This window comes from Anoplopoma fimbria, chromosome 12, assembly GCF_027596085.1.
Source record: "Anoplopoma fimbria isolate UVic2021 breed Golden Eagle Sablefish chromosome 12, Afim_UVic_2022, whole genome shotgun sequence".
NCBI lineage: Eukaryota > Metazoa > Chordata > Actinopteri > Perciformes > Anoplopomatidae > Anoplopoma > Anoplopoma fimbria.
Genome location: NC_072460.1, coordinates 22454963 through 22473547, shown reverse-complemented (window position 1 = coordinate 22473547; position 18585 = coordinate 22454963). Strand labels below are relative to the sequence as shown.

Genomic DNA, 18585 nt, shown 5'->3' with positions numbered 1-18585 from the left:
AATTAGCAATAAAAACAGTAAATAATCCACAATAACTGAAATATTATATATACAGACAGGTATTAGTAGTTCTCAATGGAATCATCCTGCCAATCACAATTTTGTCAATTATTATCAAAATAAGATAATAATCCTTTATTAGTCATACAGGATTACAGCAGCATAGGTTATAGTGCAAACAAGAGACATAGTAAAAGAAAAACAAGTATTATAAATAAGCAATAAAAACAGTAAAGAATCCACAATCCTGCTGCAGGCTCAATGGAGACCTCATTACACTTTCATTTACCAGTGTAAACGTGAATGTTTCCACACAGCAGTCTTCTGCATCAACTTCAGCTACTCCACATCCTCCATGCACATTCTCGCTTTACCATTCCGATGCATGGGAGTTTTTTCTTTTTTTTTGTGTGTGTTTTTTTACTTGACAGTAGAGCAACTCAAGAGGGAGGAGTTTACTCCTTATGATTTAAAGTCATAGCAGGAAATATCACAAAGTTTGGTATGAGGAGTTCTCAATGGAATCATCCTGCCAATCACAATTTTGTCAATTATTATCATAAAATAAGATAATCCTTTATTAGTCAAACAAGAGACATAGTAAAAGAAAAACAAGTATAAATTAGCAATAAAAACAGTAAATAATCCACAATAACTGAAATATTATATCTACAGACAGGTATTAGTAGTTCTCAATGGAATCGTCCTGCCAATCACAATTTTGTCAAATAAAATAAGATAATCCTTTATTAGTCATATAGGATTACAGCAGCATAGGTTATAGTGCAAACAAGAGACATAGTAAAAGAAAAACAAGTATTATAAATAAGCAATAAAAACAGTAAAGAATCCACAATAACTGAAATATTATATCTACAGACAGGTATTAGTAGTTCTCAATGGAATCATCCTGCCAATCACAATTTTGTCAATTATTATCATAAAATAAGATAATCCTTTATTAGTCAAACAAGAGACATAGTAAAAGAAAAACAAGTATTATAAATTAGCAATAAAAACAGTAAATAATCCACAATAACTGAAATATTATATATACAGACAGGTATTAGTAGTTCTCAATGGAATCATCCTGCCAATCACAATTTTGTCAAATAAAATAAGATAATCCTTTATTAGTCATACAGGATTACAGCAGCATAGGTTATAGTGCAAACAAGAGACATAGTAAAAGAAAAACAAGTATTATAAATTAGCAATAAAAACAGTAAAGAATCCACAATAACTGAAATATTATATATACAGACAGAAAACTATTATAACTATAATTGCACAGTGTATTAGTGTCATGTGTCATGTGGTCTACTGGGAGCAGAGCTGGTTGTGCAACCTGACAGCAGCCGGAAGAAAAGACCAGTGTTTGTGATATTACAGCAAGTTTACAATGACTTTTAAGGAGGTTACTTCTATCACTAATAATCACTAAATATCAGTCCTTTATTACCTAGGGACTAACTTGTTTCTGTTTAATTGCTACTAAATTCCCTTGTAGTGACATTGTGGAACTTTTATTTTAACTACAATTATTCATTTTATCATTTAAATATCCCCATTGGGGGTTCAAGGTGTGTCTTAGTTAGTGCGACAATAATCTTGCATTATATTTACATAACTGCAACTTGCATTATAGTCTGCTCATTGGATTGCATTATTGCACATAATATGCATTATTATTGCACATAATATGGGTTATAATTGCAATAATAAACCAAATTCCCCTGACCTACATTCGGCATATTCTGAAGTGCTCTCATGATACCCTTTCAAAACTGGAATCCTGTAGCCTACTGTATTTTTGTCAGGGTCAGATTCTGTAAATAACTTTATACCTATACAGTATGTAACTCCATACTAGTCATTTTACAACAACTATTAGATTATTACACATGGTTATAAATGCAAATCCAGTACAATGAAAGCACTATACATTCATTATCATTAAGTACACAGCAGCAAATGTTCTGAATCCATTCGTTTTGCTGCTGGTGGGGGGGTAAACTCCCCCTGTCCTTTGCATTGGTGATGCATTTTTCTGCATGAGAGCAGCGGAAGTAGGTTGTCGCCTTTCACCGTGATAATATTCATTATCAGATCAGTCACACCCTCGAAATTGCTCACTTCCTCAATTTACATTGAATCTGCCAGGTGAAGGGGAAACCTTTTTTCTTTATTTCCCATGCTATATTACATGGTGTCGCTGTGCATGAGTGCCTTTCCTTAGAATGCAACCACAACATTCCCCTGGTTTTGCTACTGATGTGTATCATGATGCAAGGGGAGTGTGGAGGAATAAGACTGGGAGAGGGAGATGCGTGCAGTGGGAATCCAGTCGTGCAGCTCATCCGTCTGCACACGTGTGCGGGGGGGAAGACACAGATGTGCAGAGCATCGGGATTAAAAGCGAATGAGGAACAGAGCTAAACCTGCACACAAATGCCCTTAACCATGGGCTGATCACACACAATAACAGGCACCACACCACCATTTCAGCACCTGCCAAAAAAAAACCACATAATGTAAAGAGTTTGAATCCCAACACACAAACTTCCTGTCCATCCCTCAATCCACTGCTGTTACAGTTAAACTCTCATTCATAAAGTCTAAAGAGTTATCGGACCTGAATCAGATGTTTTGAAATAAGGAAGTGAGCAGCCTGCATCTACAAATGACAGTGATGGATGAGGGAAATAATGTGTGACAATGAGGTCAAACAAAACACAAAAGAAGTACTTCCTGTCAACAATATGTTTCTGGAATTTTTTTAGATTAACTGGATTCACTGAAGCAAGAGTGATTTTTAGGCGGAAGCATGACCTTGTTTATCAAATCAAAGATGCAAATGATGCTGTTATGTATGACCCGCTGCATAATGAATATGTCCCAAGATTTGAAATCCAAATCAGCTACACCAACACAGCATGTAACTGGAGCGTTGCTTCATATTCTCGAGCAGAACTATCACTTGGTGGTCACCTGACTGCTCCACTTCCACCAACACTTTGGGTTACATAATGCGCCACGGACATGATCAAAGGGTGATTCACTCACACGAATAAGAGAGAGACTACTTTGGTTTGACTGTAGTCCTTTGAATTACAGAATCACAGGTTTTGTATGTAGAGTGCTGCTGCTTAGGGCTTTCACGCATGTACACGATGAACACACAAACACACCCCTGTCACGTGCAGATGTAGAGCGGGAAGCACTGAAGATGAGACCGATGGGAGGGAGAGCTTCCTCTCCATTGATGTTTCTCTGCATGTGGGAGTAAAAAAGGCTTCTTATTGGACTAATTTCATCCAAACATGAAGATGAGAGGCCACAGGATACAAAATGTCTAACATCAATGAAAATATGAATTCTATCTTGTATGAAAAACGACATAAAATAACCAGGCTGCTACACCGATGAAAGATAAATCTGACAATTGAGAGACGAGAGATTTAAAATGCTCTGTAATGCCACTGCTGTGATTTCAAATGAAGTGTATTTGCTGCATTTTTATTACAACCAATGTGCTCTCCCTCGCTGTAGAGATGGGAAACACAATATCCTGTTCTCTGTTGATACCATCTAGTGGTTCAGCGTAGAAAGCTGCTGCACCAGCTATGAGTCATCTGCAGAGGAAGGAGGTGGCCGGCGTCACAGGCCTCACAGATCTTAACAGGAGAGCCGGGACGCCTCCGTGTGGTGAAAACCATGAATGCCATGAAATGCATTTCATGAATGAACGACCAGATGCCCACAAATCTGCCGTTAAGCTGATTATACATGGACACCACAAGGATTTCCTATGAAAACATCATGAGAACTAGTTGTTGTGGCAGTTATCCAATTTGTTTTCCATGTTTTTTATGATAGACCTACTTAATACAACCGTTACTTTTGAATTAGGAGATAATAACATGTATCCTACACCACCATAGATGCAATGCCATATTCCATATCATGTTCTAACTGTTATGAGAGATAATCGTTCTGCCAGATGCACTGCATGTAATGAAAACGTTCACATATACAGCACACGTATAGGGTTGCACCGATCCGACTTTGTCACTCCCGATACAGAAAGCAATAGACTTCAGATCAGACACCTTATAAATGGAGGCCTAGGTGAGGACTTCCTCCTCTTTGTCTCCAAACATCTTCCAAACCTTGATCGAGTGTCTGTGTTCCATGTGTCCTTTGAATTACTTTCAATGTAAGTAGTAATTCATTTCTATTATTGGGATTATGATGTATTTCAGATGATTAACGGATCGTCTTTGATCTAATTTGTTTGTAAGATCATGATTCTCTTTCTTTCTTTCTTTCTTTCTTTCTGTAGAACCATGGAAATGATCAACAATAACCTTCAAATAACTTCCTGGCAAAATAAATGGCATAAGTGATTGCAACCTTGTTTCCTGTGTGGAAGTGACAGGGATCATTCTTTTAGGCTTGACCTAAACATTGCTCTGTAAAGCAAAACTGTAGTATTTATTTATTTAAATGATAAATCGTACACAAGCAACCTTGTAAAAATCTTTGAAAATTTAACAGAATAATTCAAGTGTAAACTTTTTAACACAGCAACAAATTGGTCAGAACTTATACTTCCAGTACGTAACGTATCTAAACATAGAATGAATTGAATAGGTCGGCCTCAATGTCACAGATACTCGGTCCAGCCATTTGAGTCAGTAACCGTCTGATATCCAATGTCAGTAACGCTGCGTCCTTAAGTGTGTGTGTGTGTGTGTGTGTGGGTGTGTGTGTGTGTGTGGCACAAATATCCTGGGTGTCTGGATGAAGGTCAAATGATAAAACTGTATGTAAGATATAATTGCACCTATTAGTGATTTGAGATATGTATGTTCATTGGTTTGGAGTGAGTGTGTGGTATGTTAGTGCCATGTGTAATCTCATTCACTTCAATGAAATGTTCAAATAGATTATTCAGATTAGATCTTTGCGTAACACATAATATGCACATTAGCAGCAAATCAGTTAAACAACCCATATAGTAATAATCTAAGGGGAAAAGGGGTAATTATTTTCTTCAGAAAGGCAGCATAAATATTACTACTACTACTAGAAAAGCCCCCTGCTCTGAAACATCACTTTAACAACCAATAAGAGTCAGAAAATGTTTCCTTTTAGATGAAATGTGCTACCAAAAAGTCTAATTCAAACGCTGTGTTTTGGCTTTTTAATAGAGGAATTCATTTACATTATGTAAATTACACATGGGAAAAACCAATGTACACACATATGCATTCATAAAAGTTTGACCTTTTTGAAGTCATAATCAATACATTCAAAAGTGAACACACAAAAGTCAATCAACACTTAACCCACACATTTATTTGGTGCGATAGGACATTTTATTACGCAGTGATGTGTTTAATGTAAATACAATAAATAAGATTAAATACTAGGAGGTGGGGCTTGTTTGGGATTTTAGTGTTCTACGTGCTATCAAGCCACTGCTGATATCACGTGACTGAGGCCTGTGAAGTAGGACTTCTCCCTCTCACTCATCAGCTCCAAGTGAAGAGGCTGTCGGCAAAAGTCACACTCTGCTGAGGAGTGCGGCCTCAGCTCCATACCCACCTCCTTCCACGTCTTCACCAGCCGGTCTGTGGAGACGGAGCAGAGAGCAAACAGCTGAGGATACAACAATCTTTGCCATGAATTATGATTAAAAGATATACCTTAAAGTGTAAAAAAAAAAGTCCAAATATCCAGTTTATAAAATACAAGTAGCTACTTGGCTAAAGAATTGCAATTTCTTCACAGGGTCAAAAACTGAAACTTCATGTATTTTATCATCTTTGCTATCGACAAGGTTCATTTTGTAGTATTTTAAGTATATTTCACCACCAATTTAACCATACCTACGACTGCTAAACACAACACAAAATACTTTAGATTTTCTTTATTCATGAGAAAGGCATGATAGTGGGCCTACCAACAAAGTAGAACATCATCTGGGGGGTGTGGTGTGGTGTGGGTGCGATGCGCAGCAGCTCCTCCCCTTTAGCCACAGTGGGGTAGTTGATTGCCTGGACGTAGATGCTGTAACGAGACATCATGATGTCGCAGATCTCCGTGTTCTTCTCTGCATCAGCCACCTGCCAAAAACAGAAACGTCACATGTCAGATTCATATTTCAAAAATGAGGCTATTAAATAGGCTTCAATTCCTGCATCAGTAATGGATGAATGATTCATTTCCATTACCCGGACAGGTATAATGTGGCTCGGGCAGTGGACCACAGGAAGACCAGAGTCCATCAGCATCTGTCGGAGCAGCTTGACGCTCCGCTGATGTTTCCTCCTGAGCACCCGGCCCTCCTCACTCTTCAGGACCTTGATGGACTCCTTGGCCCCCGCCAGCAGCATGGGGGGCAGGGAGGTGGTGAAGATGAAGCCCGCGGCGTAGGAGCGCACGGTGTCCACCAGGGCGTCGGTGCTGGCGATGTAGCCGCCCACGCAGCCAAACGCCTTACCTGCAGGCCAAAACCCCCATAACAAGATAGAGAAGGCACATATGTAACCGTTACACGTGTGTTACGGTGGGTTTCCCCCTCGTTAGTTCTACTTACCAAGGGTTCCAGAGATGATGTCCATCTTGTGCATGACTCTGTCTCTGTCCCCGATCCCTCCTCCTCTGGGTCCATACAAACCCACGGCGTGAACTTCGTCCACAAAGGTGATGGCGCCAAACTTGTGGGCGATATCGCACATCTCTTCTAGCGGGCACACGGCCCCTGAATAAGACACAGCATATATTAGACTATTTAATATCACTTATCATATATGATTGGATGGAAGAACATATCATTTAAAATTGTGTCAGTGATTTATTCTTAATTTTGAGAAGTATTGCTCACATTTTTGTGGTTTTGTATATGACAGTAATGTTAATCCACATTTTCCAGAAAAAAACATTTACTAAAAAACATCAAATAGGACTAAACAAAATTCTAAATGTCCTATTTAACTATACCTGACACTTGCACGTGTACTCACCGTCCATTGAATGCACCGTCTCAAAGGCAACGATCTTTGGAGTGGAGGGGTCAGACTTCTCGAGCAGCTCTTGCAGGTGGTTGACGTCATTGTGACGGAAGACGTACTTCTTGACCCCGCTGTTTCTTATTCCCTGGATCATTGAGGCATGGTTGCCGGCGTCAGAGTAGATTTCACAACCTGGAGGAGTAAACAAATGTGAGATAGACACTCTACAACGGATGAATTAGGGAAATATGTAAACAAATATATATTTCTATCTTAGCAAAGGCATGGAACTTTAGGTCACATGTTTTAATACTTTCCAAGCTTAGTTTAAAGTACCTGGTAGTATTTTTGCCAGAGTAAACAACGTGGAGTCATTGGCTACAAAGCAGGAAGTGAACAGCAGCGCGGCATCCTTGTCGTGCAGGTCAGCTAGCTCGTGCTCAAGCTCCACGTGGAATTTGCTCGTCCCTGAAATATTCCTCGTTCCTCCAGCACCGGCACCGTGCTTCCGTAAAGTATCCCTTAAAAGAAAAAAAAAACAACACCATGTTTATCATTTTATGTTTTAAAACTAGTTTATTCTACTAGTGATCCTCGATCAGGGAGCCGACTCACATGATCGTCTGGGTGACCTTGGGGTGACGGCTCATGCCGAGGTAGTCGTTGCTGCACCACACGGACACGCCTCTCTTCGCGTGAAGAGACTCCGAGTAGTCGTCCGCCATGGGGAACGAGGAGGCACGCCGGTTCACCGTCTTAAAGACCCTGTATGTGTGATCTGTCTTCTTGCTTTCAATCTTCTTTTCAAAGTACTTGTCATACTGGAAGGTGACGACTGAAGGAGGGAAGACAGGAGGAGGGTTTTATGTTAAAAACAAATCTCTTTGAGTATTAAGAAATGATTGTACATTAAGAAGAAGTTGTGTTTCTTACCCTTAGGCAGATTGTCCTTTAGCAGGTGAGAGCCTTTGGAGGCCAGGGGTCTAAAAAGGCTTTTCGGTGCTCTTGTGTTGGCCTCGTCTACCGATAAATCCAAGTCTTTCTTCCCTGTTTAAGGAATATGCACACTATTAATAATCTCCAAATCAATGCATGACATTAATGTCCTATGAGCGTTACATGTCACAAGAGTGTTTACGCACCAAACAAGGACCTTTCACAACTTACATAACTGACTTATTATGAGTATCCAATTACATGTTTCTTACCTGTGCGCACAGAGAGCATTTCCTGGACGTCCTCCTGCAGCTCCATGCGGGCCTCTCTCACTACCCTGTTGTTGTTCTGCACCATTTCTGCAGCCAGAAAAGGGCATTTGGAGCCAACGGCCTGGCCAGCAGGGGGCGTGACGTGACCCGAGGGCAACTTGACTTCATGCTTTTGATCTGCAGAAGGAATAGGAATGCAGTTCTAAATTCTGTCTAAAAAAAATAATAAGAATCACCATCAATTTAATTAATTTAACAGTTAATCAATATATAGGGTGCCTTAAAACTGACCGTCATTTGTTGGGGTGCCTTTGGATGCAGAAGCTGAAGAGGACAGAGATCTGGCCAGAGGTCTGGAGGCCAGGTCCATCATCACAGGGCATCTCTGGGCATAGCTCACCAGCGATGACCTCCCAGACAGCTGCAGGACAACACTGGGCAAAACAGTGAGGAAAGGGCACCGGCGGATCACTGCGTCCATGTGAGATCCTCTTGACCTGAAGGAGAGGGAGAAAAAAAGGCATTAAAATGATGTCAAGTTGGTTTTCCTGCGAGAACAGACATCCACTAGTTTGGAATGCAACCTGGTAACGTTATAAATAAAGACCGATAGCACAGGCAGTGTGGTTTAAAGATCCTCCTCAACGATGTGACAACTATTCAGGTAAAATTTAAGAATATTTAGGAATATTTACTCTCACAAAGTTATCTTTTCTTTACCTGAACACATCCCAGTCCACCCTGACGTAACAGATGAAAAATGTCTTGCGGAACATGATTGATTCTGCACTAATCTATGAGCAGAGAGACCAGACTGCAATGTTTTTTCTTAAAGCCTGAGAGACTTCTTTCATCCACTCTGCTCTGTAGTCAGCTGTCCTTGACAAGTGGGAAAGGGAAGGCCTCTCGAGGACATGTCTGGTAACAAAGGAGACGATGAAACAAAACTGTACCAGACTGAGCCTGTGCCATCCTCTAAATGACAAAAACAGAGGCTGGATCTTATAAGATCTGCCCAATCAATTATCAGTTACTGTTGTTACCAATCTATAAACACTTTGTTTATAGAAAAGTACATCTTTGGAGGAAACTGACCTTGACCCCTTTTTTTTAGGATTACCCGTGAATAAACAACAGATCTAAGTCACAGATAGATTGTAAACCATAATTAGCTACACACAATCATTTTTTTATTTTTATTTTTTTACAATGTTTTATATAAATCATTATCACAACATCCACAATCTGATAAATCAAAAAAGGGAGGCTGAAAACTATAATAAATATTAAATAATATAACATACACAGTGGCCTCAAAACAAAGTGATCTCACAGTATCCAGTTGCTTTTATCATGTCTGCAGCAAAAAACAACCATAAAGACTGAGAAATAAAATAATAATAATAATAATTTTTGATCAGCAAAAGCTTATAAAGCCAAGGTTTAATAGATGGCAGACAAAAACAGGTACTATCTTCAAGCCAGGGGTCTCCAGACTGGACCACCTGGCTTCATGCAGCTCTGATAATAACCCACCTGGTTTATCTTTTAATATAGAAATGCAGCTCTTGACTCCCAAAGACGGATCTTCTCTCACGTTGAGGAAACTCCAGCTGTAGATATTATAAGACTTCGGTCACTGCTGTGACGTAGCAGCAGTGTGTTGCACAAGCAAAGAGCCACGCCCACCAAAGATCCTCTATTACAAACAGGACGCACTCTACGTCTGTTAAACTGGACACATAAACAATTCCTAAACAAGTTGTTTTGAATGTTAAATGTCTCTGGTCCTCAACCCACGTTTCCCCTTTATGTACTCAATAAAACTCTTTGATCTTAATAAAACAGAAGTTTTTTAACCCTCTCATGCATGAATTATGATTATATTATATTATTATATTGTATAATTACCAAGTGTTTTTATTGCTCTTTAGGCATGAAAAACAAGATTTGAACTTTAGTTTTTTTTAATCCAGCTTTTTCAAAGCATTTGTTTTCAACTGAAGAAATATGTATTTAACAAACAAATGAATAAAATTATATATAAAGATGTGAAAACTATAAAATAATATATGTACAGTACTACAGTATTTTCTTTGTATAAACATACAGTACCAGTCAAAAGTTTGGACACACCTTCTCATTCAATGGTTTTTCTTTATTTTTATTTTTTTTCTACATTGTAGATTAATATTGAAGACATCCAAACTATGAAGGAACACATGGAATTATGTGGTAAACAAACAAATGCTCAACAAACCAGAATATGTTTTATATTTTAGATTCTTCAAAGTAGTTGAATGAGAAGGTGTGTCCAAAGAAAATGTGCAGACTATCTTTTATGATAATTGGCAAAGCACCCAGGGCACAAAGCCACAAGATGCATTATACAAGAAAACAACATTTGAATAGCTGTGCAGTGTAGTGACCTCTATGCTAGGTTAAACACTTTAATAAATGATTTCATATGCAAAAGCACCCATTTTGTTACTAATCATTGTGATCTACCCTTGTATGGATATTTGTATTGCAATGATTATAGTTAAAGTAAATGTGTTAAGAGGAATCATGCATCAATAAAATGAACACTGCCTCCACCTGCTGGAGGCAGTGTTCATTAGTTGTGTTTGCTTCTACACGTTGTTCATTGACTAAATGAGTCGCCCTAGTTACACAAATGCCAGAGCCACTAAATCACCCTACTCATCTGTTAACATGTTGTCTCTGCACAAAACATGCACAGCGGTGTTCAGTGGTTTTTAAATCATGCAAGACAATGCTGAAACAATTGTAGAATAATTAACTCCATGAATGGAACTGATTCACATAGTGTGGTTGGCAGGTTTTCAACAGCAGGCCCGAACATCTTGGGGATATAAACAAAGTTAACAAGAATAGAGAAACCGCAAACAGGTTGTGACTTGTCATAGAGATTACAAGGCTTTAATGATAGGGTGAGACATTTTGCAATTAGCAAACAGTCACTCGTTAAAGTCACTCGTTAAAAAAAAAACATTACATACCAACTTATTATTTTGATCCATATGACGAGGGCAGGACAGTTAAATTGAAAATCTGGTTTTGGTTTTGAAACCAGCTTTTAGCAGTTCCCTTGTTATTACTGGAGGGGGCATCATTGTGCTCACACCCAGCCCCCGTACCGCAGCTTGTTGGGCAGGTAGATGCTGGTGAGGAAATCCGGAGCTATGGCTGCTAGTGACTGTATTTCAGCCTTGACCTTACTCTGCTGCATCAGTTCCATCTACGACAAGAACAACAAGAACAAACATGCAGTTTTGTTTTTAAGGAGCATGAAGGAGGAGGTCGTGCAAACACGCATAAATCATCAGGTGTTTATCTCCAACAGCCACTCAACAACAGAGTGGCTCCTCTGCATGGTCGGTACCAGCGAGCCGAGCTGACCTCTCACGCACATTCCTGCGCCATGTGTCACATTAGCAAAGATGTTACAACTGTATTAAAACATCTGAGAGAGAACACTTAGTGTCCTTTTGAAAAAGGAGCAGGGTGTTTCAGATCACCATTTTCTACAAGTAAATGCTCATGGCTGCAGAGTGTGGTAGGTTAGGGGGAGGGGGGGGTGAAATGGAAAATTATGATTAAGAATTCAGTAACACGTGGTGAAGGTTAAAACTCATCCAACAAATTGAGAATAAATGTGTTTTTTTTGTGTTTTAGTAGAACTCAATAACATTATTTAAAAAAGAAAAAGGAAAAAGTCAAGTATTTGATCACACACTGGCAGAATTTGGTCAAATTGAACTTATTTATTTTGACATTAGAACTACTCAAATTACATCTAAATAGGATGACACTCGACGAATTAATTACCTTTTAGCCTCACAACCAGTTTACTTGAAGTGATACGTTTCAGATGCTTCCCTACATCGCACTTTATTTAGCTCACAAAATTCGTTGCCACTTCCCACCTTCACTATATTCTAAAGCGGTTTCCTCTCTCACCTCTTTCTGCCAGTCAGGTTTGCTGGTTACGTATGGCCTTTTGAGGAGGCTTTGGAGTTTGTTCTCATCTCTACTAGTGAGGGGGATGAGGGCATCCTCGGGAACCCGCAGCCTGAAGAAAGGAAACGTTGATTTATCGACACATTATAACAAAACTGATTTCCTAAAAATGGCAACAGGCGGTTCAGTTGATAGATGTAGTCCTTTCAGTACGTTTCCACCCATTCTCAACAGACTCACATTGAGTTATTATGTGTATGTTTAAGAGGAAACATAGGATTTAAAAAAGTGCAGACTACAATTAAATGTATGTCAAAAAGCGCCTTTGGCCTAAATTTGTCCTAGGGGACGTATACTTAAAACTCAATATGCTCTCAGATGCAGTTCCTACAGGAAAGAAGAAAAGTGAGGGCGACAGCAACAGAAACCAAAACAAACTGTAAATGTCCCCAGAATATAATCCCAATTAGAGGCAGGAGGAGGAAGTAGGAAGTAGCGAATGTTGAGTCCAAACCTCTGGAGGTCAGAGGGGAGGAGGCCTAGCCACATAACGCTGGGGACGGTCAGACTGTGGGCCTCAAAGGACATGGCCTGTGGAAAAACACACACACACACACACACACACACACACACACACACACACACACACACACACACACACACACACACACACACACACACACACACACACACACACACACACACACACACACACACACACACACAGCCGCAGAAAAAATGCTTATACACATAATGTATCTCAAATAAACACACTAATCAGCACTGTACCTACAGTGTGGTTAAACCCAACACATGTTCACAATGAAGTTAACAAACACAAAGGATGATTACAGAAACATCACAGAGACCAACAATCACTCAACGTTTTCACTCCATACGACGTCAGTTTAAATATTCCTGGATGGATGATTGGGCTTTTTTTTTTTTTTTACATAAAAGAGGGGCATAATTACATATTGCTTACAGTGAGACACTAAACAGGCCACATTGGATCATATACAGTACAGGAATAAGTGGCATGGCAGCACTCACCACCGATCCGTACTTGTAGATACACATGATCTCAATCCCTGGGAAAATCAGAGGGAGAGACAGACACGCTGCAATCACCAGCATTCCAGAGCAATTATCCTCCGAAATGTGTAACAGAGCTTAGAACAAAGTAAAGCATTACATATGTGTCTCGTCATGCCATGGGGAAAAGGTTAGAGGTATGGAGACTGATGGAAAGTGAGCCGTCCTGCCAGGACGAGATCACGCCAACGGAAATAACAGTCCGACTAGGCACCATGACGTAGCGGACAGGTGCTAACATCTGCCGGCCTTGTGGGACGATTTTGTCTAGCTTTGTGTGTGTGTGTGTGTGTGTGTGCGGAGATGAAAGGACAGTCGAAGTGTCGTTAATTGTGTGGAAATATGTGAAGTATGTGTGAGAGGTGAAACTGGTTTGAACTGGGACGGATGATGAGTACCGTGAGGGTCGGCGTCCACCAGGGCGAAGACGGGGACGTGCAGCGCGTCCCAGAGCTTTCTCACCATCAACCTGCTGTTCACGTCCGGCACGCCTTTACCCTGATCCACACAAACACAGCCGTTAAAACAAAACTTTAATAACGGCCATTTTGAGAAATTGTAATTAATATGATTCAAGTCACGTTTTTAAAAAAAAAAGGAAACGCACTGTGATTAGGATGCAAGGAGACATCTTTGTGCAGAAGTCGTCGTCCAGAAGTCTCTGAAACGTTGCGTCCTTCTCGACTATCATGACAAATTTTGCGGATGATAAAATATCTGTAAATGATAAAGGAAAACAACCCAGATCCTCCAACTATGTAATGTCCTCTCCACACAAAAATATACAAAATTAAATAAATATCACATTCTCAGAGGTATCTAGTGACAAAAATGGGAGGCATGTGCATACGCAGTCAAACTCTGAAACAAATCACAAAGGATACTTCTAATCCCACGAATGTTTGATGAAACTGCAACAGCCTGAAACAAAACCATCAGTAATGGTTCAACTGGTAAAAGATGTTTAAAAGTATTATTTTCTGTCATAGAAATTCTGTCATAGGGACGGCTGTGGCGTAGTGGAGAGCAAGGTAGTTCTCCAATCAGAGGGTCGGTGGTTCGATACCCAGCTTTGGCAGTCGATGTGTCCTTGGGCAAGACACTTAACCCCAAGTTGCTCCTGAAGGCTTGCCATCGGTGTGGACTGGATGATGAATGTTAGTTAGAGTCTGATGGTGGCACCTTGCATGGTAGCCTGTCATCAGTGTGTGAATGGGTGAATGATATGTAATATACTACTGACTGTAAGTCGCTTTGGATAAAAGCGTCTGCTAAATGACTGTAATGTAATGTAATGTAATGTCATTGGTAGAAAACACAAGTCACCATGTGGAGCTGTAGATGTTTTTTTACTAAATATAAATGTAAAATAACTTTTTTACCATGAAAACTCCTCGTGTCATAGTTGATGTAGAGCTTCTCAGTGTAGCAACATAAAGACAGTTTCAGTTGCGGATGGAACTTACAGCAGAGCTGGAGCGGCAGTCGATCCTTGTGCCGTCCTCCTCCATGTAACACAGATCACCTGAGATTAATCCCTTCGACGTGGCCATCTGGTGACATAAAAGTTACATGAAAAAGTTGAAGCATGCTTTTATTAACTTTGCTGACACTGCCTCTTTGAATTCAACTCTAATTCAATTTCTGTTTGATCAGAGGAACCTTTTTTTTTCTCCCCCCCACAGGTGTTTCCCCAGATATGCAGAGGAAAATGTTTAAAAACACAGCACTGAATAGATTTCATCTGCTGGACTTGACCTCATAAAAACAAAGCATATCCAGAGGAATTTTTCTACATGGTTTTAATGTGTGAGGCGTGTGTGTTTTTCTACCAAGCAATCACACAGCACAGCGTCTCTCCAATTAACGAGAACACACACGCTTACCACATGTAGAGATCGGCGAGGAACCTTAAGCATGCAGGAAATATCATCCACGATACCATCAACAGCCTTCTGGGTGCCAAACAGCTGCGTATTGTTGTAATAGATGTCTCTGTGGAAAGCAAATATAAATCTTTAAATTCAGGAACAAAGAACAAAACAAAACAGTTTTACAGAAAAACAAACATGCACCAAACATGAACTTTATTAAGCTTTTGTAATCATATAAAATGTGCACTGATGACTAATAACCTTTTGGTTGCAAACGAGTTGCTCTGCACAAGTCTGTAGATGATCAGGAAAATCTTGAGAATTTGCGCTTTGAACAGAGAAACAAAACAAAATCAATCAATATAAACACTTTATTCACTTATCACATCTTTAAAACAGACTGGAGTGGAAAAACAAACATATTCTGTTCTTAATTAGGATGTCCGTGAGATAAACCGTTCCTTAAAAGCCTCTTTCAACATATTCTGTCTCTGCCAATTTGTCACCTAAAACTAAATCCGACTTTTACTGCCGTTTGTGCGGTTTAGGAATGTGTTCACAATGAAAAGAAATGAAAGCCACATGAAGTACAGTATAAGTATAAAGGCTTTTTGACTGGAAGGAATGCCGGTTGTCAAAAACAGAAAAAGAGAAAACATAACAACAGAAGGTGTGTGTGTCTTCTCACCAAATTTAGTGGCAGACGACGGACAGTCGCTCCTAATGGTGGTGACAGAACTTCCTGAGTTCATCTGGAGCCCGACGGCACTGTCAAAGCTCAAGTGGGAAGTGAAAAGAAGGGATGAAAAGAAGCCATCAAAGTAAATCTACACAAATTGTGTATGCTGCATTTACTTTTAGAGCTTTTGAAAATCAGCTCCCCCACCTGTGAGCCATCTAAAATTCCCCACACCCTGAGGCCTACCTGTGGGAAAGCCTCCCCCGTACCTCACCCTCCTGATTCCTCTGTGAAACCTTTTGGATTCGCCCATTTAAAAAAAGGGCTGAGAATGTGCTTTAAGCTGCGGCGAGGTTTGATCCAAACAAGACCAGACAGTCTGCTTTGTTCTGAGCATCAGGTCTCCGCAGCCTAGTCGCATTAAAGCCCTTTGTAAACGCGTGTTCGTGTAGGCCAGAGCTTTTCAATTCCTTATCGTTCTGTCATCTTTTAAAGCAGCAGGAAGTTATTTCAACTTCAATCCCTCTGAACCCAAAGTTTAATTTTGTTTTTTCTACCACCTGGTTGCCCGTGCAGTCTGCTTACAACACCCCTTATACAAAGCTGAAGTGTGTATTAAACAGCAATCTGATCATCGTGTGTGGCCTGATTTTCCCCCCAAAAAACTATAGGTAAATGTTTATTTATTTCTTTACACAAGCAGCGTGTGTTTATCTTGTAAAGGTCAGAAGGCTTAGACAGATGTGTAGTCTTCAGGGCGGGTAGAATTATTTTTTTATGCTACAGAGTGTTTAAATAGTTACCTGATGTTGGCCCAGCTGGATCTGTTGGGCAGTGCCAGGACAGGGGCCTCATCTCTGGAAAGACTTGTCACTATTTCTAGGATTACGTTTTCAATGCGGGTCAAAATTTCCCTCCTGGAAATAGAGATACAGTGTTCAAATATGGGCTGTCAAAAACCTAGAATATGGAGTTTGATTTTTTTTCTTCAGCTTCAGCAATATTGATGAATATTTTTATACTGTATAGTATATTTTCTTTAAAATCTGAGTATCAATCAAGCAGGAATGTTTATTCTTCAGTTATCCAGTGAATGAAATAACTACACTTTAGTTTACTTTGACAACTGAATATAGTTTGGATTCACTAAATAAATAATCAAAAATAATTATTGTTCTAATTTAACCTGTTTTTTTAAAAAGTTTTTTGTGTTTACAAATAAAACTTAATAACATTTGACTGGTATAACCAGAAAACAGAGAAATATTTAAACTAAACAGTTATAATGTGATCTATTTTTTAATGTGTGGAGATTTAGTAGGCCCTGGATCTTACTTAGGTCTAACTAAATGTAGTTATTCCAACATGCAAAAATACTTTAATTTAAAAGTATTGCATGCACCTGCAGATAAGTCTCTTTTAATATTTAAAAAAAGTGCATTTACTCTTAAATTAAGTCTAATAGAATAGCATTAAGTAGTATAATATGTAGATACTCATGTAAAGTACAGCACTTAAGTAAAGTAGAATTCAGATTCTTAGCTGACGTAATTTCCACCACTTTTAAGATTTACGACATAGAAGCCTCACTTTCGACCCGTCGTCATGGCAACCGTTACTGCCACGGCTAGCATGCTGGGTACCCGGATGGAACGCTAACGTCAGCTAACACCGTTTAAATGTGATCGCGTTAGCCGGAAGCCGGAACTTACTGGCTGATTTCTTCTTCTATTCGCTGGCAGTCTGTCATAACGTCGACATTGTTCAGCAGTTCAGTGCGAAACTTGTCAATTTCTGAAAACATATCTGTTACACGAGATGCCATCATGTATTTTTTAAGCGTATGTAAGAAAAACCCCGATGTTCCCGCGTAAGAGTATTGTGGAAATCTCGCGAGATTTGCGCACTGAGCAGCTGTCTGATTGGTTGGTTCTCCAGCTGGAAGGGATTCACGTTTTCAAATTGTTTATGACATGAAAAGACAATTAAAACTGAACAACAAAATGATAATGTCACTTCCACCTTATTTATTTTACACTATAAGACGATATTCACATCATAATATGCATATATGGAGCTTACTCAGTATTTTTGAGTGGGTTTCAAAGGGAAAAATCAAATATGTTTATTAGATTATGTGTAACTTGTTAGTTTATTAGTTGTTTTTGCATGTGAAAGTACTGTTAATCAAGTGGCCTACATTTAACGTTACTTAAGTACTATACTTATCTACAGTTTCGACGTACTTGTACTTCTATTCGACACAATTTTAGAGCTTTTTTGAAAGAGTTTGCACACCTGAAAGACTTATTGGCAGGTGACTTTTTTTTACTTGTTGTAATGGAGTTGCATTTTAGAATTACTGCATTTAGTTAGACCTGAGTAAGATCCAGGGCCAACTAATCTCCACACATTCGAAAATAGACAGAATTGTTTACCGGTTATACCAGTAACATGTCTTTTAGTTTTATTTTTAAACACCAAAACCTGACTTAAAAACATTAAAAAGTAGTTCAAATCAAGTGTATTCAGTTTCAAGGGTGGGTCAATTGTTCCTACATAACTAAGGCTACAGCAAAACATATTTTGTGTTGGGGAGTGTCTTTTCTTTTGCACCTGGTGTTTGCTCAGGGCTCTGACAGGACTTGAAGCAGCTCTGAGTATCTGCATGTACTCCCACCTGGCAGAAAAGATTACACAGATCCTTATTTTTAATATTATAG

General features: G+C 39.3%; 2 protein-coding genes across 2 annotated transcripts; both read right to left on the bottom strand.

Moving 5' to 3' along the window:
* Positions 1–5289: 5289 nt before the first annotated feature.
* LOC129100082 (5-aminolevulinate synthase, non-specific, mitochondrial-like) lies at positions 5290–9851 on the bottom strand. Its single transcript, XM_054609599.1, has 11 exons — positions 9767–9851; positions 8522–8727; positions 8231–8407; positions 7956–8069; positions 7638–7857; positions 7359–7543; positions 7035–7214; positions 6608–6772; positions 6243–6511; positions 5972–6134; positions 5290–5639 (listed from the first exon to the last, which is right to left on the bottom strand). The coding sequence occupies exons 2-11, from the start codon at positions 8709–8711 to the stop codon at positions 5479–5481; spliced, it is 1824 nt and encodes a 607-aa protein (XP_054465574.1). The 5' UTR covers positions 8712–8727; positions 9767–9851; the 3' UTR covers positions 5290–5478.
* Positions 9852–10881: 1030 nt separating this feature from the next.
* spo11 (SPO11 initiator of meiotic double stranded breaks) lies at positions 10882–17765 on the bottom strand. The gene is made up of 13 exons (XM_054609065.1): positions 17575–17765; positions 16666–16779; positions 15872–15960; positions 15445–15511; positions 15196–15304; positions 14776–14862; positions 14194–14230; positions 13917–14026; positions 13708–13807; positions 13268–13305; positions 12729–12805; positions 12215–12326; positions 10882–11492 (listed from the first exon to the last, which is right to left on the bottom strand). Exons 1-13 carry the CDS (start codon positions 17688–17690, stop codon positions 11373–11375), a joined length of 1176 nt encoding a protein of 391 aa, XP_054465040.1. The 5' UTR covers positions 17691–17765; the 3' UTR covers positions 10882–11372.
* Positions 17766–18585: the final 820 nt, after the last annotated feature.

Coding starts and splice junctions, on each gene's coding strand:
- LOC129100082 (XM_054609599.1), bottom strand. CDS start 8,711: ATGGACGCAGTGATCCGCCGGTGCCCTTTCCTCACTGTTTTGCCCAGT. Junction 8,408..8,521: donor AGGCACCCCAACAAATGACG/GTCAGTTTTAAG, acceptor TTCCTTCTGCAG/ATCAAAAGCATGAAGTCAAG. Junction 6,773..7,034: donor GACGGTGCATTCAATGGACG/GTGAGTACACGT, acceptor TGTCTTATTCAG/GGGCCGTGTGCCCGCTAGAA.
- spo11 (XM_054609065.1), bottom strand. CDS start 17,690: ATGATGGCATCTCGTGTAACAGATATGTTTTCAGAAATTGACAAGTTT. Junction 15,305..15,444: donor AACTCGTTTGCAACCAAAAG/GTTATTAGTCAT, acceptor TGCTTTCCACAG/AGACATCTATTACAACAATA. Junction 14,863..15,195: donor CTCGCCGATCTCTACATGTG/GTAAGCGTGTGT, acceptor TTATGTCACCAG/ATGGCCACGTCGAAGGGATT.